This window comes from Leptosomus discolor, chromosome 1 (assembly GCF_034619465.1).
Source record: "Leptosomus discolor isolate bLepDis1 chromosome 1, bLepDis1.hap2, whole genome shotgun sequence".
NCBI lineage: Eukaryota > Metazoa > Chordata > Aves > Leptosomiformes > Leptosomidae > Leptosomus > Leptosomus discolor.
In genome coordinates, this window is record NC_141391.1 from 161228956 (window position 1) to 161251638 (window position 22683).

General features: G+C 41.9%; 1 protein-coding gene across 1 annotated transcript; it reads right to left on the reverse strand.

Annotated features, from left to right (window-relative positions):
- Positions 1-5446: 5446 nt before the first annotated feature.
- On the reverse strand, positions 5447-13594 carry PVALB (parvalbumin). Its single transcript, XM_086468776.1, has 4 exons — positions 13534-13594; positions 11392-11524; positions 10875-10984; positions 5447-5475 (listed from the first exon to the last, which is right to left on the reverse strand). Exons 1-4 carry the CDS (start codon positions 13592-13594, stop codon positions 5447-5449), a joined length of 333 nt encoding a protein of 110 aa, XP_086324902.1.
- Positions 13595-22683: the final 9089 nt, after the last annotated feature.

The window sequence follows — 22683 nt, forward strand, 5'->3', positions numbered from 1 at the left end:
AAAACTGTTTTTGCAATAAGAGTTGGACATTCTGATTCTGACACTGACAGGATCCTTTCACTTAGATTTTCTTAGGTGGAAGACCAAATGAGTTTATGAAAAAACCCTCTTTTCTAGTGCATGTTCCATAGGCTTATTAAGTACCTTCCAGTACTTTTATTTGGATCTTCTGATCCACTTATTGATGTAGCTCATGCAGTCCCTTCTGTTTTTCTGGTGGCTGGAGAAGGGACTTTAGTATTTGTATTTATATTAACTGATGTCTTTAAAAGTGTGTCAACCTTTGTTAAGCTTAGTTATTTTATTGACCAGAAGGGCACTAACCAGAAATGTATTTCCTCCCTTGTGAAGTAATTATCCCACGTTAGGAGATCCTACAGTCTGGGAAAATTTTGACAACCCCTTTAGGCACATTTGGCTTCATTCTCTCTTGTTTAGGAGAAAAGTTGTTTTAAATGTTGGAGCTCTAGAGATTGTTGGGTGTGTCTCTTCGGAAGGGAGAGTCTGCTAAAATGCTCTCTCAGAGTGAAGGTGCAGCAGCTCAGGTTCAAGCGCATGTTAGCAATGAGCAAGTCCGGGGCCTAGAGGAGGGATTTTAATTGCTGGCATGTGCTGAAGCCTGTGCTCTTGTATCTGGATTACCTATGGTTCCTGGGTGGTGTTAGAACAAGAATGTCAGTGCAGGCTTTAACCACAGCTGGATTTTGGTGTGTTAATGCATGCTGTATAATTTCTCTTTCATTTGCAATTAATGTGTAAATAAAAGAACATGTTCTCTATCCACTGACCACTTAAATCTCAATCTGTGATTTTAGAGTCAAATGAAGTACTTTTTTGCTTTATGCTCATTAATAAAAAATTTGGGCTAATTTGTGTCTTCAGTGAACCTTGTATGAATTCATCAGCTTTGATGTTATTTTGTTGAGGCAGAGCTTGTTGCAAATTTGTGAGCAGCCCTGAGGAGAAGGACTTGGGGATGTTGCTTGACAGAAAGATCAACACGAGTCGGCAACGTGCGCTTGCAGCCCAGAAAGCAAATCACATCCTGGGCTGCATCAAAAGAAGTGTGGCCAGCAGGTTGAGGGAAGTGATTCTCCTCCCTGCTCTGCTCTTGTGAGACCCCACCTGCAGTGCTGCGTTCAACTTTGGGGCCCTCAGCATGAGATGGACTGGGTGGAGTGGATCCAAAGGAAGGCCACGAAGATGATCAGGGATTGGAGCACCTGCCCTACGAGGACAGGCTGAGAGAGCTGGGGTTGTTCAGCCTGGAGAAGAGAAGGCTTCAGAGCCCTTATAGCAGCCTTCCAGTGCTTAAAGGGGGCCTGCAGGGAAGGTGAAGAGGGACTCTTTATTGGGGAGCGTAGTGATAAGAGGAGTAATGGCTTTGAACTTCAAGAAGAGAGATTTAGATTAGCTATTAGGAAGAAATTCTTCACTGTGAGGGTGGTGAGACACTGGCACAGGTTGCCCAGAGAAGCTGTGGCTGCCCCCTGCGTGGGGGTGTTCAAGGCCAGGTTGGATGGGGCTTGGAGCAACCTGGTCTAGTGGGAGGTGTCCCTGCCCGCGGCAGGAGACTTGGAACTAGGTGACCTTTAAGGTCCCTTCCAACACAAACCATACTGTGGTAATTCTGTAGTGATTGTGCAATTTTTCATTTCTGCAGTTTTTTTATCCCTTAACTATTAACTCTGTTTTGGACAGAATATTGTTAATGTTTACATACTATAGCATAGAGACTTTGGCAAAACTATGTATGTGTTACTGGAAAGGAGAACATGAACTGCATTTCTAGTCTTGGAAAGTATTTAGAAACTAGGGAAAAGTGTCCTTATTTCCCCCCAAAAGATGCAAAGTCATAAAAAGGCCAAAGAGGCAAACAAGCAAGCTTCATTTTGATGAAGTGAACGGAGTGTGGAAGCAATCATAGGGCATTAGGCAGCATTGAGCTCAGGGCTGGTGGATAAACTGTAAATATAAATCCTAGCACAGCTTCTGCAAAGTGAACAGGTGTTATGGCCTCCAGTCCATTGATTCCCAAAATAGGACATGTGGAAAATTGCTGATCCATGAAACTCCATTAAGAGCTTGGCAGGACCCTTAAAGCATAAGCAATTATGAATTTGTTGGTTAAGGGATTGGTAATGGTAGATGGTGATCAGAGAAATTTTAAGAGGTGGTGATGGTCTGTTGGTACAAACCCTTTTTGTTAAATCCTAATGTCATTTGTCAGGAAATGATGATTTGTCTATGACTTGAGGATTTGGCTCTTCTTCCTTTTGAGCTGTACCTGAGAGTGAGCTGTGTTTCTTTCCTAGCAATATGTAATACCAATGTCAACAAGTAGTGTCTTTTTTTGCGTATGTAAACATAATTTACATATCTTAAATCATCCATTTGTGTCTCTTTACAAACCATTGGCTATGAATGTAAGGAAGGGATGTGTACTGATTATTTAAAATTTTGTCTTCAACATGCTAGCTGGAGTTGGTTTTTTTCATAACTTCTACTGCATGACAACAGGGGAGAAAATTATGGAACACTTACTGTTCAGGAGAAAGAAGAAGATGTAAGATGCCAATTAAGAAATTTAAGGTAAATGTTTCTTGGAGAAACTTAATTTTGCTCCTTTGCTTATGCATGTGAAAATGAAAACATCTTTTTTTCTTGAAATAGTACATTGCAGGGTAATGTGAATTTTTTGTATTTGTCAAGTGTACTATAATCCACACTCTGCTGAAAGCCTGCTTAAATTTTGTAGTAAATTCTGCTTTCTTCAGTCTTTGCAGTAGTTTGTGACAGTCTTAAAGACGTTAAAATGAAAGCAATATAAAAATTAATAATTTAATATATTGTATGTATAATGTTTTGGTTTATATTTTATTGTAACTTAAAATTTTGCATTTTTGCTGCATTTTGAGCCATGACTAGGTAACTTCCACCTAACAGGAAAATTCTGACCATTTTTGTTAATTGGAAATGGAGTAATTCAAGATTTGGGGAAGGTTTGGGAAGAATTTGCGTGGAAAAAGTAAGAATCTAATATAAACACTGAAGAGCCAGCAGTGAAAAAAAAAGTAATAGTTTGCTGATAATTGATAAAACAGTCATTTTAAGTTTGGGCAGAGATTTATTTATATTACATATGTGTCTGAATTCTTTTTGCTTCAGTGGTAGAGGCATGAAATACTAAAGTAGTTTCAAACAGATTTTATGAGAATTCTAATTACATACGTTCTGAGTATACCAGTTGCATATTTGAATAAACTGACCAAATGCAGGTTTAGAGTAGCAGGTACTGTCACCATGAAAAATGAAGATGGTATTTTGGAGGTCTCCCCACCCGTTGTAGCTTTTTCGCTTTGAAAGTAAAGGATGTTTCTCTCCATCTTATCCATTACTGATGAACTGAAAAGCTGAAACATTTCAGGCCAAGTGAGGCACTCAGTGTTGCTTGTTCTGGAGCGATTGAGGGAATAATGTGAAGAAAGAATGATACAGGAATCGTTGGGGTCTTCAGACTTTTATGCCAGTAAAATATCCCCATTAATGTTGCTGTAACTTACTTTACTTCACATAATGTACTACAAATAATTTTTAGACTCATTAATGGCTGTGTTTCTTTGCTATTTTTTTTGTCAAAGCCCTGGATAAAATTTAAGGTTTCATGCCATCCAGTGAAGCATTAAAACATAAATCCTTGCAGGTTCAAAGAACAGAAAGAGACTATAAAGGGCTGTGTTTATATAGCGATTTTTATGTCGGTTCCCTGCTTGCATGGATCTTCGTTCATGATACTTCAACAGCTGAGTTCCTAATTTTTTTTCTGTAGCCCTGTGTGTGTACTCTTGTCATTACGCCTTATTGCCACTTGAGGTCAGCAGCTGCCGAGAAAAAGAAGCTAAAAAACTGTTGCTCCATTGCGATCCGTTTTCATTTGCTTTATTTAGAATAATTAAAAATCAATACATTCTTCAGATTGTGCAAAACCAAAGATTTCTTTTGAACGCACAGCAGCTTCAGCAAAAAGTCTTCCTCGTAAGTTACTACCGCGTGAAAAATCCAGGATGGCTTTAGGGAGAGTTTATTGGTTTCCTGAGCAGCGTTGGGTAATCGCTGCGGCAGAGAATGGTGTTCTGTACAGTGTGGTGGTGACAGGGTTTCAGCCTCGTCTTTTCGTTTGTACTAAATTAGTGATAACAAGTCTGAATGGAATAAGGTATTATTGCTGCAGGGAGTAGTTTGGAATTCAGAAATGGCAAATCTCCTTCCTGTTTGTTGCAGTAGTAATCAGTGTTCTGTCAAGATGTGCAGAAGATGTTGCCTAAAAGCATCCCACCCCCCACCCCCCCCCCGGCCTTTAATCTTTGCTTTTGAAAAAAAAAAAAAAAAAGACAAAAAGCACAGGCTTGGTGCCAAAGTTACAGAATGGGATATGGGCAACCAGTGTTTAGCTCTTGGCTCTGTCATAGGCTTGCTGTTGGCTAGTCATTTCCTTTGCTTGAGTCACAGTTTCCTGTATGTAACTCAAAAAAGGACACTCACTTCTCTGGTAAAGTTTTAGAAGAAATGGGTTTTTTTGGTATACTGTTTTGACAGTGGGAGTGCCAACAGCAGCACCACACCTGAATCTTGATGTCCCCTTTCCAGAGATTCACACTGTTGTTTCTTGTGAGTATTCCCTTCTTCCTGTCCTAGATAGTTGTGTAACATTGCTAGTAACCACATCCCGTGTTTCAGAAGTGACAGCTTTTTGAATAGTTTACGAAGTTATCCCCCTGCATGATTGGCATCAACTGATATTCCTGTCAAACCTTTTATCCAAAAATCCCCCTGCACTAGGCAAATTTAACAAATGATACAGACAAGGATCAATTTACTGGTCACCAAAATGCAGCAGGGGAGATGTAGGTTAAATAGTAGGAAATACTTTTTAGCTATAACGCTGATTAAGTCAAAAGAACAAACTGCCAAATGAAGTTGGGTAATTGCCATCACTAGAGATTTTCCAGGCTATGATTATGCATCCATTTAGCAGGAATGGCTTAAAAATAATGCAGCCAGTTTTGCCGTTCAGAACTTGGACTGAATGACTCATATATGCATGTTTTATCCCAAATAATTTTTTTAATTTTGTCCCACTTTACCCTAGCTAGGGATAAAGCAGCAGGGATGTCAGCAAAAGAGAGTAAAATTTTCTCTCAGCGTGTGCCAAGCCTACATGAAGTAAGAAACAAGTTATAGTGAGAGAGAATAAAGCCCAGATTGATGTGACCTTTATTATTTTAACAGTGTCTTTCAGCACAATTACAGAGTTGCAGGATTGCAGAGAACAGAGCTGGAGTATAAAATAACATAAATAAATAGAACAGGAGCCAAAGCAGTCAGCAGGAGGTGGTTGGAATTGGGCAGTGAAGGATGGGTGAAGGGTTTGCATTGGTCAAAGCCTTTATGATTCAGCCACCATAGTTGCAAATTCTGGAGAAGGGAAAAATTTAAAAAAAATATTAAAAAAAGAAAATGTAAAGAAGGAGGAAGCATATTACAATGATTACAGAGTCACTGGTGTAGCAGAAACATCACAATAACAGAAGAACAAAGAAATCCAAGTTAATTAAAGGGAAAATATGACTTGGGAAATCTTACAGTGAAATGAAAGGATTTTTTGAGTGTAAGGGAGAAATGCTCTACATGCCAGACTGTCAAGACTGTCCACTGCTATTCATCTGAAGAACTTGATTAGTTCCCTGTTATTCCTTTGTAAATCTCAATGGGATGAAGGCAAGAACCAGAAATTTAATTTTGCAGTGAGATAAATTTCCTTTATATCAGAGTTTGGCAAAGAGACTCGTTAATGAGTCTTTCAGAGTATTCGTGTCCCTATGTTATAAATACATTACATTTAAAACTCAATTTTGTAATGGCAAATTTATGGAAAATGACAGATTACAAAAACAGAAGGCTGACACCAACCTAGGTAGCAATCTTGAACACGTTGGTGATAAAGAGAAAAATGCCTTTTCTCTGAGAGGGCCGGGATTTTACCCTGTGGGTTCTGTTAGTGTTACATTCATAATATATACATAAATGTATCTATCTGCAGTTTGGGGTTATTTTATGCTTTGGTGTTTATAATGCCTTTCAGCAGGGTGATAAAGCATGGGAAAGGCACATTTGTATCCTGGTGAATGGCTGGCTGGCGTACTGCGCTCTGAATACTGTATTACCCAAGGAGGTTCTAATTCCTAACTCCATCTAACCTCAGAGCAGTGACACATGAGAATACCTTGCACAGTTTCGTGTGCCTCAGAGTGCTGAAAATGACAGACTGGAGGGAATTCCAAGAAGGGCAACAAAGCTGATAAAGGGATTAGAGGGTATACGGAGAGAGTGGTTTATGGGTTTAACATAATCAGCTGAGAGGAAAATGACGAATAGGGGAGGCAGTTATCTGTAAAGGCTCAAGAGAAAATTATTGGAGTTTGGCATAATGAAGAGTAACGTCTGGCAACTAAAAAATATAGAAGATGAAAATTAGGGATTTTAAAGAACATTCTAATGATCGGTTGAAAAATGCCAAACTCTAAACAAGTGAGATCTGTACTGACTGGTGTGTGCAAACAGATAGCCCTTTTGATGACGTGTCCAAAAAACGTGTTGCCAAATGCTCACAAACCAGACTGAGAAATAACAGTGTCAGAGGGTTTAAATTAAATCCCAATTTATCCATCATTTTGAAAGATGTAAATCCAAATTAGGATTAGTGATGCAGATTACTTAACACAAAATGTGTATAAATCCTGTACACGGTGGGTACATAGATCGAACGTGTTGCAAACTGAATTTAAGAGATAACATAAAGTGCTTGTGATAGGAAGCCAGACTATTTTGGGCAGAAAAGGAAAAAGGCTATGATTATTAAATCACTGTGTGAGTAAATCCTGCAGAGAGAGACATGAACTGCAATGGATGAAACCATTCCAGAAGGGAAAACTTAACTATGCATGTGCTATTAGAACACGGTGTTAGACTCGCTACTGCTAAGTTAAATCCTTTTAATAATAATTTGTATCTACGGAATATATTTGGAAAAGGTTATTCAGACTTGCAGCCAAATATTTTCTATAATACATTATGATAGTGATATTATCGCTTAATGGCAATATATTTCATGGGTACTTTCTGATAGCCAGCAAACCGTAAAATACTCCTCCGTGAATAAGTGCTATACGCTTTATACTTTTTCCAGGGTTTTCAATATACTTTAAATACTTCAAAGATGTTCCAGCTGAATAATCTTGTAAACTAGTTCACTGTTTATTTTTGTATGAAGGTTAGCCCAGCCACAGGTGGCTTGTGGACGCATTGCTATGAAGTGCCTTCATACGCGCAAAACATCTGAGACACGGCACTGTGCATTAGCCCCTGCCGTTCTTCTAAACGTTTATTGTCTCTGGCTGGCCTGTCAGTGAGAGAATCCTTGTGCCTGACTACATCCTCTTTTCCAGTTGGAATTCTCCTTCCCAACAAAAGTTATATCTTTCTTTGCACAAATAATAGTTTTAAATTGCAAGGATTTAGACTATTTTGTCATGTAAAATAATTTACTGTCTTGTCTCAAAGCTCTGACCTAAAAGGAGAGGATTGTTTCACTGTGTTCAGTAGAGTTTGGTAGTATGTACCAGCCTAATGCATACCCTGTAGGACTTTACTGAAATGACAGATGTAATTACAGAGAACATGTTGTAGGCTAATGACTTCTCTCATCAGATTGTGTTTTTTACATTATCTGTACAATAGCAAATCTGTTCAGGAAACTTCATAACTAATGACTTACACTATTTTAGAAGGTACAAGAGCACAAATAGGGACAATAAAAAGACTTCCAAAACATTTTTCTTTTTTGTCATGCCTTTTACCTGTGGCAAGGTCATGACTCAGCAGTTGTAATTTTGAATGCCTGATGCCTGTTTTTATGACATTTAAAGAAAATAGTTGAAACATTTAAAAATATTTGCAGAAGCTGAGCTTTATCAAGGAAAAGATTTTGACTTACTGGGATAAAAATTTGGATTTGTTCTGTCTACAGCGCATGATCTTTGAAAATTCCCTGTGTACTTTATCAAGTCTGTTAATATCAAGACACTGAAAGCACTGATGTGCATGTCCAGTGGTAAAACACAAAATAGATCTAAAAAACCTGAACACTGTGAGCAGAAATCTTCATTTTCTTTTCTCCTCTTTCTTATGAATGTTCTCCTGAAGCTGGCATACCTGCTTCAGTGTCACTTCCCAATCCAATCTGGAAGCTAATGCTTGTAGTTTTATTAGGTAATGTGGCCTTAACCTGCAATTTGTTTCAGATTCATCATCTTCTGTTCACATCAGTGGAAGATAGAGGGGGCTGGACGTCACACAGAAGACGATCATGTCTTGCATAAACAAGCTGCACGTTTTCAACTGTTTGAAACTGGCAGATCAGCCACAAATTACAAATCTTGATTGTACAAGAGGTGAGCTGGTGAAACTATTTCTGAGCTGAACGGTCTTGCAGGTATGATGAAAGGTTTAAAGTAGGAGAGCTAAGAGAAAATTTGTAATATGAGACCCTAACTGGAAGAAGGCTGATGAGGTTGGGATTAACGTTTATGATGATATGTCTGAAAAAGGTGGCTCTGTGGTGTTAAAAATCCAGGAAGATCAGTTCTTACAACTGCTATGGGCTCCTGAGGGACAGCGTTCAAGGGCCATCTAGTGAATTAACAGTAAGCTCTGTGAAAGGCTGCATGTTTGTGATCCTTTAATGATGTACAAAGCTGATGTTTGAAACAAGGGTAAAAGTGATGCCTGACACTTTGGTTACAGGGAAACCGACAAATGGTTTGCAACAGAAATACAGCATTGCAATACTGGATATGAATATGATGTACATTCATGACTTTACATTTTATTTGTGTGGGCAGTTATAATCTGGAATTGGATTTATGAACCAAAGGAAAAGCTGGAAAGTATCTGTCATCCTCATCCTTTGGTCACAGTCCCAGCTGTTAACTTTGCATGTATTTCAAGCCTTTCCAGTGTAACAATTTGCTGTTGGAGTCAAATTTAAGAAATGGAAAAGAAACTGATAATGGTATACAGTAGTGACATGGCCAGAAGAAACAAAAGAAAAAAAGCCCTTAATTCTCTTCTCATTATCGAGTATAAATTCAGAATAATTCCAGTTCAAAATTAAGGAAGGGTAAAAGTTGCAGAAGAAAGAGATAAAGAGAAGAGGTGTTTCATATTGCTTTATTACAATGTACTGGCTTTCAGGCATTGTTTCAACTTTTTTAAAAAAAGTTATGGTCAATCTTAATTAAAAAACTTAATGCTGTATTCTCTTGTACAAGCCCAAATCATTCTGCAATATAGTTACTTTATTCCAATTGATACTGCTTTTGTTTTGCAGCCTTCCAGGAATAACTGAAAATGTATCTGATGTGAGTTGGTGGCTCAGCTGTAAGCTTACTTACCTGAATCAAGTTTTCTTCTGAAAATCTTGCCCACTGATTTTAGTACCACTGCCACTAATGTTAATGGGAATAAGGAGGACCCATATAATAAAGCATATGAAATTTCAAATAATGACAGAGTCATTGGGTTCTGTAGAGCTGCTAAAGTTTAGTAGGAACTTCCCCTAGGTGCTTCACAATTGCTTCTCTGCAACCATAATGTAATCATGATCTGAGAAATTAAGAGGCTTTAGTCTAGAAACACAGTTTTAGTCACTGATATGCCAGTGTGCTGTGAACAGGCAGTTTAGCTAATATATCACCCAACTAATATGTCAGTGGCTGGTTTTGTGTGTCATTTTTTCAGCTTATAAACTAAGAGACTATGTTAGTTAACTGTATTTTGCTTTTTATTCCTTTTTTAATTGCCTTTTTTTTTTTTACAAATCCCTGAGATCAAGTAACACAGAGATATGAGGTTTTTGAGATATTTTTTAGAGTCCATCAATCATATAGCTTATCAATATGCTGAAAACTTAGCAATTGCCTGCTGTCTAGGTCGTTTAGTACTCTGGACACAAACTTCCACTACTATCTGCTGCAATGAGGAAAGATTTCGTTCAGAAATGCATCCCTTTATGTCTCTTCCAGTGTGTCTCAGGGATACAGAAGGAGGAAAAAGGAGAAATTTTGTATGTGGGCTAATTTGATTCATTCCAAGGGGGAATAGAAAACAGCAGTAATTTTTAAAGCAATGCTGTAACAGGAAAAGTTGTCCTTTTCTTGTAGTTCTCGTATTTAGTAAAAGGGAGTGACAAGCTTTCTTAGCTGTGAAGAAGACCTACATAAACTCTAGCAAAAGCTGGGTAGACAGTTATTGTATAGAAATTCTGTAGCAGACTGACTGTACTTTGAATTTTAAGAGCATCGCTTTGCTAAATCATGGATTACTTTCCTATTGACTAATCATCAAGAAGAAATGCTGGTACTCAGATTTTTTTCTTTCTCTTTTCTAGGCTTTATAGTCAAGCCCGGGTCTTTGAACTCCCAGTGTCCTGATCCTCACTCCACTGAAATCAACAGAAAAATTAAACTGATTGAAGTAGAAGCTGGATCGGTACTCGGTCCTGTGCTATAGTGTGCTTTAACTACCTCTCGGTTTCTGTAAACTCTTGCCCCCTCTAGTGTCAGAACTCGGCTCGTGTTTCCCCTAAAGCCTGCAACCAAGGTATGGCAAATGTAGCAGGACTTGGCATTTCATTAAATCCAAATTGTGCCCTTCAGAAGGTCACAGCCCCCAGTGGCTCCTAGATTTCATCAGTTCTTGTATGTAAGAGTAATATTGGATTGCTACTGTCAAAGTTTACTCCTCTGATCACATACCATCAGCGCCAATTTTACCATCACCGTCCTTATCTCCAGCAGCCAGAAGAGCCTTCGTTTCTTTGTCTGATAGGTCTCTTCCATCTGGGGTAAAGCCCTTCAGTACAAACCTAAAGTGGAGGCATGGAAAAAAGGGAAGTTTTTTTCCAGAGCAGTTTCACTTTGTATTTATTTGTACCTTTGATTCGATATGTGAGTTGGAATCCAGGGTTGTATCTTCTGTTGTTGACCACCTTTAACATTCAGAAGGAGCGCTTTACTCTGAAACTGCATTTGACTGAAGAACTATCTGCGAGGTATTGATCATTCGTGTATTTCAGGGATCCTAAAATAAGTTACAACTAGCTACTTCCAACTCTCTTTGAACCATATAACCAGCAAACAACTGGTTATTGCACACAAATACTAGTCAAGAGATTGAATTGTATGCTATTACCTAAAGTCTTGGAAAAAAAAGAAAAGAGGAAATTAGACACTTATGGCGAGGTTGTTTGAGAAAGGACATATCTTTACTTACTTTAATTCTTCCTCTTCGATGAAGCCGCTTCGATCTTTATCAAGAATATGGAAAACCTTCTTCACATCTTCTGGGCTCTTCTTTTTCAATCCTACCATCTCGAAAAACTTCTTGTAGTTAAAAGATTCAGCCGCTATAGGAGATGAAAAGCCAGAGAACCGCTTAGAAAAATCACTGAAACATGTACCAACACATACCCCTGGTTTTCTCCATACTGCTGCGTGTCCTACCCTGGGAGGCACAGTCGAGCCTGGCTGTGGTAGGAGCTGGTTGTACGTGTAATCATCCACGCTTCGCAGACACTAATTGCAATAAACAAAGGGGGAGAGGGGCAATGTCTCTCTTTTGTAGATGAAGAGCTGAGCTACAGAGGGATGGAGACTTGCCCAAGGTCACACAGGAAGTCTGTGATAGAGTTGGGAGTTGAAGTCTAACCTGCTTCGTCTCGTTTAAGTGCCTTAAACCATTCTCTCTTTTTTTGCTAAGTTTTACGCTAAAGCAGACATCTGAGAGCGGACTCTGACTCTTAGATGGCTGTCACTTTTTGACATTTCCAGCCCTGGGAAAAAAAAAAAAAACAAAAACAAACGCTCTTGCTCAAGCATGGAGCCTAGCATTGACGAGAAGTGTTTCAGAGCACATGGCTATTTCACTTCTGTTTCGTTTTTCCCGAAGACTTACTAGAAATCAGTGTTGCATTTCCACCGCTAAAGGTATGTGCAGTCGTGGTTTGTAAGCTCAGCCACTGCAAGGGAGCGCTCTACGGTACGCTGCCTGCAAGACCTTGCGAGGCAAGATCGCCGGGGAGGGGAAAAAAAACAAACTAGAGCCCTTGAAATCGGAGCCGAGATAAATGAGTTTACCTGCTCCACCTCTCCTGTCCTTTAACCGCACCCGCTTCTGTCCCACCCATGTCGCCTAACGACGTGGTGTGGGTTAGAAATCCGGTACAGTGACCTCCAAAGCGTGCTGTGGACTTTTTTTTTTTTTTTTTTTTTTTTTTTTTTTTTTTTCCCTGTGCATCCTTATTCCCGCCGCAGCTTTTCCTATGGCATAAAATTAAGGAGGCTCAGTCTTTCGGGACCTGCTTGACTGATATCTGTCATTAGCTGCCGCTCGTTGCACCTGCTCTGGGACTTGGAGATGGCCCTGGAACAATGGAAGCTAATGAGAAAAAGCAGCTGACGGATCGAGCAGAGCAGTCTGTTGGTCCCTTCGACTCTCTGGCTGCTGAGTTTAGGCGGGTTCAGAGGATTTTGCGCTTCTGCCTGTTTGGGAAGGTCATCGCACAGAGCAGGAGAGAAGGAGGCTGCTCTCCTGGGTGGTGCGATCAGGCAGGTGGGGGGGGGGGGGGGGGGGGGACGGGAGACGGGGACGGACGGACGGAACGGAGGGCTGGTAACGCGTGCCCCGGAGCACGATTTCTGGCGTTTCTTTGGGATCAACCTTAACTACCTGAATCTCTCTGTAAGCACGAAAACGGTTTGCTGTCAGTTTAGGGGTCGCGATGAATTAGAGGGGTAGGGAATATCTGACACCTGGAGGAGCCTGAGAGGGAAGTACGGACCGCTGCAGCCATGCGTCCTGCAGAAAGCTTCTGCAGTCAGCAGTGCCCCCGCTTGCTCTACTGTTGCCTTCTGTCCATCCCGAAATCAAAGCCCACCCGGTGATTCCGCATAGGAAGCAGGAGAAGCGCGGTTTTCTGATCTGCTTGAAACGAGAAACAGCAGTTCTGTAATGCCTGAAACTGCATTTCAGGGGTGAGTGGGAAGCTGCCGACATCCACGGCTGACTTCCCTATCCCACATCAAGATATAATCCACCCTGGTTCGCCGAGGGTTTTGTTCCCTTTGAAAGTATCCTCTCGGTAGGAGCAAAGTCTGTCCGCAGTTACTGCTTGCCTTCCTTTAAAATCAATATTTCCCCTCTGTAATGTGCAAGGCAACTTTGCTGAGGATGCAGCCTTCTACTTGGTAAACCTGTCAGGCTTTCACTGCACTTCTGAGAACACATCCTCGTTTGATATTTTGTCTAGCCGGATCCTCTAATCTTCCCCGAGGTTAAATAAATGCATTGCTATCCTAAGCTGAAGAGACGAAAGAGGGGAAAAGAGAGGGAAAAAGAAAAAAAAAAAGCACTCACCTGAAAAGGCTCCCACAGCCTTCTTGATATCCTCAGCGCTGAGCACGTCAGTCATAGCCATCCTGCAACTGTTTGAACAGGGAAGCAAGTGCGAAAAGATTAAAAAGTGCTTTTCTCATCATTTCTGCTCATATGACCAAAGCTGCAGTGCTGTGTGGGGATGGCACACCGGGAAAGGCTGGACCCGTGCCAGCTCTATAGCTCTGCCTGGATAAGTGCCATGGGCTGTCGCTCTCCAGTTTGCAGAGCACCAAGTAGTCCACAGCCGCGAGGGTTCGGCTAAAGAGAGGGTACGGGGATGCCTTTGCGGAGAGCGGGGTGGGGGAGGACGCGAGTAGGGGTCGCTCCCTGGAGGCTGGAGCCTGCGCCTTCCTGGAGCGGTGCCAGAGTCGGTCGTGATACCGGCTGGAGAAAAAGTTGTGCCAAGGTCAAGTTCTCGAGTGCGGTGGAGGGGATAGTGGTGCAGAGCAGAGCCCTTTCCTTTAGTAAGTCAGGACGAGCTTTACCAGTTATGTTCGGTGATGAGTAAGGAACTGCAGCATATGCCAGGCTTCAGGCTGCTCTTGAGGTCGGGAAGCGAATGTAATGTAGCTTTTGAGCATTTGCCTTATCGTTCAGACACTTTAAACATCTCCCCCTTCTCCCTTCCCCCTCCCCTTCATACACATACTCCTTTTAGACCTCGTTTCTTTCGGGCCAGTCCATATTAAGCATCATCCTCGCTGAATTAATTATCACATCCCTGCGAATCCCACAGATCCCGTTTGTAATGCACAATATGCTGCAGAATCTTTCACGATATGATATGGTGAAACCGAGATGAGAGGTGACAAACATGCTCGTGAGGAGCTCCTGCGCATGGTGGGCTTCTCAGGCGGGACCGGGCTCTTCCCAGCATCGTCAACAAAGATTTAGGAATTGCAATGTATTTTCTAAGTTGTTGTGTTTTTTTTTTTTTCTTTTTTTTTTTTTTTCCTCCAAGAAACTGTGCCAGTTTTTCACATGAAATATGGCAAGTAGTCCAACTCGTTCTCAGAGTTTGGGCGGGAGCCATTAGGCTGAGATTAAGGCCCAGTAGTAGGGCAGATCTCTGCAGGAGTATTGGCATATCTGCTTCAGGAAAGACGGGGGAGGGCAGAGCGGTGGCAGCGAGGTCCCCACGCTGCCATCGGCGGGTACAGTCCGATCCCGCTGACGCAGTTGCACCCTTGTCCCGGACGGGACCGCGGGAAGAGAGCGGCCTGGCAGCGGAGGCGGCTGCTGCAGAAACTGGGGTCGCTGTCAGTGATTCCTCGACGCTTTTAGGAGGACGAGCCCTCGTCCTTTTCTCTGCGGCCCAAGTTCAGCTCTAGAGGGTGAGTCATTACCCTGCCACTGAGCGCAGAAAGACGGAGGAGGAGGTGACATTGGGGTCTCCCACCCCCCACCCCCCTTTTTTTTTTCTTTTTTAAACAGCGACTCTTCGTTGTGGGAGGGACTGTCGTTTTCCTCTCTTTGGAACTTCCCCCCCCCCCATTTCCGTGAGAAACAAGAGAGGCTTAGTTTTCTCCAAGGACAATCAAGGAGACGGATGCGGGAGCCGAGTCCCTCTCCCTCGGCCGAGCGCATCTTTCCCTGATCCGCAGGGAAGGAGGAGCTGGGCGCCGGGAAGCTGACCCGAGGGAAATCGCAGTCCCGCAGAAGGGCTCCCCGCACCTTCCCGCACCTCAGCGCTCGCTCAGCCGCCCCTGTTGTTTCGGAGCCGGGAGGCGAAGGGATGCGGTAGAGAGTACTGAGGTTACTGGGGACTCTCGATTTAGCGGAGCTCAGCTTGGAGAACGGAGTTGAAAATGCCTCCTGTAGCACAGGTTAAAACCTGGTGGTTAGTCTGTTTTACGCTCAGATTAAATGTAGACCCGTCAATATACAGCTATTTACAAGAGAAATCAATGTGCCCGAACCTATGTGATAGGCGTCCCTTCACTTTTCCTCAACTGGCGGAAGAGAGGAGGGTCCCCTCCCGTTCCCAGGCTCTGGCCCGATACGGCACCGCCGTCCGCTGCCCCGCTTTGCTAAGTCCAGGTGCGGTGTACAACGGAGCCGGACCGCAGTCCCCATAGTCTCTTCTTTTTTTTTTTTTTTTTTTTTTTTTTTTTTACGAACTTTTAGCAGACCCGTTGCTGAGGTACCCTCGTTCTCGGAGCCTCAGCGCCTCCTTTTGGGTCCCTACAAACAGGAACGCTCCTGACCGCCCTCCAGTGAAGATGCTCTCGTTGCGGGTGCCCCGTGTTTCGGGGCCAGCCCCGCTCCGCTGACAACGCAGCGCCAAGTTTCGAGAGTCTTTATTTCGGGTAGCACTCGGGAGGCTGCCCCCGGGGGTCACCCCCGCCGGTGGCTGGCAGAGGCGGGGCGCAGCTCTGGCTGCTCTGCGGGCAGGCGCCGGTGGGGTTAACCAGCCCCACGCCAAACAAACCGGCCGGAGGCGCGTTCCTGCCCCCTGGGGGGCATCCCTAAGGATGCGCGAACCGCCCCGCTTTCCCTCGTCATCGGATCTGGCAGGGCCGCTACGGCCTGATCATGCTGTGAAGGCGAAAAGTGAGAGGTGCCAGAAAAACGAGGCTTCAGATCAGGTGGAGCCATTGGTATGGCGTAAATAACACTTCGCCCCGGCTTCCAGGCCCTGCTTAGCGGTACCGAGGCCGTACCGTCCGCGGACACACAGGTGAAAGCGGCGACATGCAGGTTTGCGAAGCGGACTCCTGGGGATCTAACACGGAGGAGTGGCTGAGGCCCGTCTCTAGTCGCAGCAGTGCATCGGTTTTAAGGACAGCTAGCAAACTTCTAGAAGCTTTTAACCGCCAAGCTTTAGTCAAAACTGTTATGTTATTATAATATAAAAGGCGTTTCACGAATTGGCAGTTTCACACTCGACCCTTCACCTTTTTCTCATCATCCCTGCGAGATGAATGACGCGTTTTTCTTTATTTCTGAGATTTTGCCAATTTTCCCGCCCGAACTATCTGCAAAATCCACACCGTGGATTTCCAAGTTGTCTGCAGAGAAGCTTTCGTATAGATCAACTCCCCCTTCCACCAGCGCCAGGAATGATGATATTCTTACTAAGTAATCTTACAAGCAAATCGAGTAGAAATCAACCCGCCCTTGTCAAAAGCAAACAATTCAGGGAGAATTTCGTTAACAGCAGGAAGCCCCCACGCCCAAAGTTGAAGCAGAAAGCCGGGGGTCCTTTGCAGAAAGGGTGACACATTCTCTTTATCTTCCTAACGACCACACCAAAGAGAGCAAATTCATCCCATCGCTTACGACCGTCTGTACATAGAGAGGCATGTCATTTCTGCAACGTGCTTTGGAGTTTTTTTTTTTTTTTGCCTTTGGTTCACGACTGAGCATTTCAGTAAATTCTGTTCACCGAGTCCTTGCTCGCGTTCTCGTTCACCTTCTCCCCTCCTCTTCCCTGCTTTGTTATTTCCATTTTCTCACTTTCTCCCCTCTTCTTCTCATTCCCCCTCAATATGTTCACCTATTTCTTCCTTTTAGCGGCCCTTTCTTCTCGTTTGACGTCTTCTCTGCGGGAAGCCATTCCTCAGTGTTTGGGTGATTTGCACCTCTGTGTCTCTGGGCTTTTGTTTGTGGGAAGGGAGATAGGGTCGGAGCAAGGGAAGGCATCCTTATCTGCTTGCCCTCGGGCGAAGGTCCTGGGTTCCTGCCGGCAGCGGCCGAAGTCACGTTTCCTGTGGAAGTTTGAACATTTTCTTGCTACTTACCTTTTGGATCTCTCCTAAGCAGGCTTGAATAGGCTGTTAGATATGGAGGTGGTCAAAAAGAGGTGGAACTCGGGGTAGGAACCCCACTTATATAATCTCTCTTGCTCTTTCTATTTTTGGCAGGTGATACCCACTCCTCACTGGTATCAGATATTCAGGGATTTTGGTGGCGGTGTCACATTTATCTTTCCCTTAACTAATCGAGGAACACTATTAATAATCCTTGGCGCTCACCTTCCCCTGGCTGTGAAAACCCATTACCTCGGCAAACTGGCGGTCCGCTCGAAACCTTATTGTTAAGGGGAGAGGCAGGCGGTATGAATGAGCTGTCTGGGGGCAAATAGGCGATTCATCTTCCATCCGATGAAGGTGGCGTCGGGGAGATCACGATGAATCAGGAAGTTCAGTTCGAGAGATGGGACTCTGCTCGGAAGGAAGGGAATAGGGAGATGCAACCTCCTCATCAGTGTGAGGGAAAGCAAAGACACGCTCGGGGTTTGTCCTTTTCTCCCTTTAGCCCTGGCAGATACCACTCGAAACAAGAGAGAACAGCCCTAAACTGCCTCCAGCACCTAAAGCTGCAACATTGTGTGTTACCTCTTGGCCTTGAAGGAAGGCAGAAATAATTTTTCCCGCAGGCAACAGCAAACTCAGTTGTGTAATTCTGCTTGCTCATACTTACAGGGGCATACAAAATCTCCATTCCGCGCCCCGTTGGGCAAGGTGCTGCAGAAGTCTAAAAAATTTACAACCTGGGGTTTCTTGGGAGAGGCAGGGCATTGTAAATGAAGAGATACTATATATACAGTCATAATACATTGACTGTAACCTTTTCACAATATAAATTCTCTTTATGCTGACTTGCTCATTCCAGGGAAAGACGCTTTTGAAGACACCTCTATTTTTACTCTGTCAAGCAATAATAACAACAATAAAAATGCCATTGAGACCTATTTGCCATTCTGTAATGCATCTGGGGACACTTTTCCTGATATTTAATGTTTTTCTGGCAAGGGGAAACATTTTATAAAGGACTATGAATCACATTTATCTGGAGTATATTTGTGAGTAAAAAAAAATCTTTTCTGTTTCAGGACCTGAACTCAACAGTTCTTAAGTCAAAAAGCAACCAAGGCTGTTGTGATAAAACTGAAATTATGTTTTGGGAAAGACAGGTGCTGCAAAAGTGAGATTTTATTTTTCTAGCTTGATTAATTGATCCTAGAAGGGAGGAAAGATAATTGAGGTAGGTATGGGATAGGAATATTTAAAAATATTTCTCTACTGCCAGTATCATTTTAATGTCGAGTTCTGTGATAAACTGGAAATCCTCCAGCAGCTTTAGATAATTTCTAAAGAGGAATCGAACATGACAAAGGTTAATTCAATCAGTTTAATATTCTCTCTCTTATTTATTTTTTTTACACTTCCTGTAGTGGTTTTTGAATTTTCAGTGTGCTACAGTAGTAAGGGAAGTAATATTACTTCGCAGGCAGCCTCCTTTATTTCTCACAATCACTGGGCCTGTGCCCTGGCCCCGAGCAGGTAAGATTCTGTATCTAACTACAGTGTGAGATAGGCAACTCTTTGGGATCCAAATGTTTCAACCAACTGGTGTATTGATGGTGGAACAGTATGATTCGTAGTACACTGTTCGCTAGACTCAGTGATGTGGGGTTTGTGTTACGCTTTCACATATTATATACCCTTGATGTAGTACCAAGATTAGATTCTGATTTAGAAATACCAGTATCTCAGGGTTGGACGCTCTATTTCCATTTTGTAGCTGGCAGAACAACTTTTCTCTTTTACCTTCTTTTGGCAGCTTAGAGAGGATAAGGATTGTAGGACTGTCTTTTTTGGCTATTGGAGTGTGACTTCCATTTCTGTCTGCTCTATTGGAATGAGTGTGTTTGTCCACTGGTGAAAGGAGAGCAAGCGCAGGGCTAGTCATTGTGATTCCTCTGTGTAATTCAGCCATGTGAAAGCAATCCTGATTAGTGGAAATCCTTTCTTATCCTTTTAGTTAGTTCCTACTAATGCTTATTTACAAAGAGAGAAGCAGATTTATGACCTCATTGGGCATATAGTAAGGTCTCTGCTACATGTCAAGTATTTAATTAATTAAAAGGATTTTTTTTTATTGGGACTTTTTTGTAGTAAGAAGAATACAATCAAAATCTGATACTTATAGGTTATTTGTACAAATCTGCCTGAAGCTGGAAGACATGGAGTGTTGTGGCAACAGGATCACTGAGAGTTCACCTATGTGAAAGGACAGAATTTAGGGAGAAAGTTTGTGTTATTGATGTTACTAATCAGTTTCAGTAATGTCATTACATATTTACTGTCATCTCAGTCAGGTTCATTCAGGAAAAGATTAGGACTGGACTTCCCCTTTAGGATACATATACACAGCAGAGTTAATGGGGATGCTCATCCATTATAATTTCTTTTTCTCTTTCCCACCACACATAAATAACTGTAATCTGAATAAGAAGGTGTTTCAGGTCCATATCAGCCAATGTACCTGAAATTTTTGATGTTATCATCATAGTGTTAGCATAGCACTTTAAAAAAGGAGGCTTGTCCTGCTGCTGTCTCCCATGTCTGGTACATGTGTTGTGACAAGCAACTTCAGTCTTCAGGGATACCAGTCAGCCATTTTTCACTCACTCTACATCTCTTTTCTTACTTATTTATTAAAGAAGACATATGACTTCCTTTATGTGAAAGCATATTCTAAAATTTAGAGGTTTCACTGATAAGAAACGATTCTTGGTTGCCAGTTATAATTTCTCTTATATGTATTTTTATCTCATTAATATCTCATATAAGTCTCTGGGTCAGCCTTCTTTTTCACTTTCATCTTGGTGCTTAAGCCTTTCATTTGATTTTACCGTTATGATATCCTTCAGCCCTTGGGTTAGCCAAGCTATAGAGAATTATTTATTTTACATCTTTTCTCATGAATCAGCCTCTCTAGACCTGTAACAATTTTTTTTTTTACTTGTTTTTGGTATTCTTCTGGTTTTATTGGCATCTTCTTGGTATTGTGGTGCCCAGCAGAATATGTAGTTACTTTGCTGTCTGACATTGTAGAGTATTCTAACGGGTGTCCAACCCGTTACATGAATGATAAATCAGTTTCAATTTGCTGGAGTCCAAGATGTATGTACAATCTAGTACCCATCCACACTGCATTTAGATAGGGAAAGAATTCAACGCAACAGTTTAAAATATTTTAAAAAATATTTTGTATACCTGCACCGTATTTTGGTTAAAACCATTTTGAAGCATTTCATAGCCAACATTCATTATATGGGAACTCCTTAATTTTCCTTTAAGGCAAAGCTCAGTGCTGGTCTCACCTATGTTTAGAGGCAGGATAGGCATCCTTATGATGGCAGTATTTTCTTTGGTGTTTTGCCTGTAAGTTATGACATATGTATGTTTCTTCTTCCTGCTCCTGCTATCAAACTTGCCCCTCCTCACAAGGTCCTAGGTATATCGTCCTCTTTCATCTTACTTCTAAAAAAAGGAAGAAATACCATATTGTTATCCTTCTTTGCTGCAATGAGATGCCTTAAATGCTCCATAGAACCAAAAGCCATACGATACTGTGATTCAGGATTCCAGAAACCCTGTACCAAAGTCTTTTGGAGAAGTAGGAGTAAATATGAGTTTAAATTAATGTAACACAATTGGGAATTGTTAGGAATATGAAATGTCGATACCTACATTAGAAATTGTCCAGAATTTTAGGACAAACCTCTGCCGGCGAAAGTACCACTAAGTACTTTCATGTTGGTGAGTACAACTTGTAGTTTTTTCAAAAGATATATTTACATCATAAAGAATGTAGCACCTATTACATTTAGTCTGCCAAAGATGTTGTGATGTTTAGAGCTTTTATGTGTTGGGGAGAAGAATGGGCAAATTCGGGAAAGAGAGACCCATTGAAGGTTTCCAAACTCATACAGACCACATCCAGCTTGTGAAGTTCCTGAGCTAAAGTGGTTGGGATTTGGGATAGGATTAGGGGAAAGTGTCATAAGGCAATTGCCTTGTGCTTACATTCTTCCAAAGGCTTTTGTCTATGTCCACTGTTGGAGACAGGTTACTGGGTTAGTAACGTGTGAAAAATGGAAGGATGAGGTGGACAGAATGTATATCAAAAATAAATCAGTTGAAAGAATGACTCACATACAAAAAAAATATTTTTCTTCACTAATATAAAACAGGAAACTTCAGTCCATGTTTACCATGACTCTTTGCTTATATGCTGCTCTTGAGTTCATACATGCCCTCTTCAGGCTGCATATGAGCATATTTGTTCAGGTATATATATATTTTATGCTACTACCCCGTGACTGAAAATCCTAGTTCTTTTGTACATACTAATTACCATTTCCTTCTGCTAGGTGGAGTATATCAGACTGATTGAGGCTTTTTAGGTTCCATTACCTCTTCATAGTCCATGCAATGGACTATTCTTTAGTTTGCCTGAGAGAAGTCTCTATTCCTAAGATCAAAGCTTAGTGGTTCCCTTTTACATACCACTCCTCTGGTAATTGTCTCAAAAGTTGGAAATAGCAAAATCGCTACAAGAGATACCCCAGAGGCTAGAAGTAGGTCACTAACAGTCCATGCTACCAGTGGGCTTTGGGGACTCTCCAGTTTGTATTGCAAATGATGTAGAAGACAAACGTCTTGAACAGTATCACCCAAAGGAGATAATACAAATGAAAAACAGTGATAAGTGTTTCTGTGTAAACCCCTGGTGAGAGTTAAACTCAGATTACCAAACAAGAAAAAATCTCACACTGAAAGAGTAGGTCTGTGTATCATAACACCTCCTAGCAACTCTCAAATGGATACTTACAGCAGGAAAAAAAGCTGTTAGTCCCAGTGGGAAACCCTGACCCCAAGGTTAAGAGAATGGAAACAGTTGGTTTTCTTTACAACAGACACTTGTGGGTATCAGACATTTGTCATAATTGACACTCTGGTGTTGTTCACACTGGGATGGGTAAGCCCATGTAATTATTACCACAGGGGTTATATTCCAGAGAAACCAGCACAGCAGAAAGATGACTTCATTACTTATTCCCATTTGTACTAGGCTGCTGGTAGGAGAGCAGTGAAAGCATTTAGATCAGGGTAAACATCTTTTGGGGAAATTTGACTTCAGTTTTAGCAGTTGGAATCCTGTGGTAACCCAAATTTGGATATTATGTTATTCTTTAACGAATCTGGTGCGCTTTTTTCTCCTTATGCTCTTATAATTTGTTTCAGAGCTGTTAGTGCACCGTGAGATGGATTTAAAAGTCAGAGGATTGTAAAGGAGTCATATTTTTCTGGGGAAACAGCGAGTGGGAAGAAT

What these genes read in the sequence shown, in the direction of transcription:
- PVALB (XM_086468776.1), bottom strand. Translation starts at nt 13,594, where the DNA reads ATGGCTATGACTGACGTGCTCAGCGCTGAGGATATCAAGAAGGCTGTG. An exon ending in GGCTGTGGGAGCCTTTTCAG is followed by an intron (nt 11,525 to 13,533) that starts GTGAGTGCTTTT and finishes CATCTCCTATAG; the next exon opens with CGGCTGAATCTTTTAACTAC. An exon ending in ATCGAAGAGGAAGAATTAAA is followed by an intron (nt 10,985 to 11,391) that starts GTAAGTAAAGAT and finishes CCTCCACTTTAG; the next exon opens with GTTTGTACTGAAGGGCTTTA.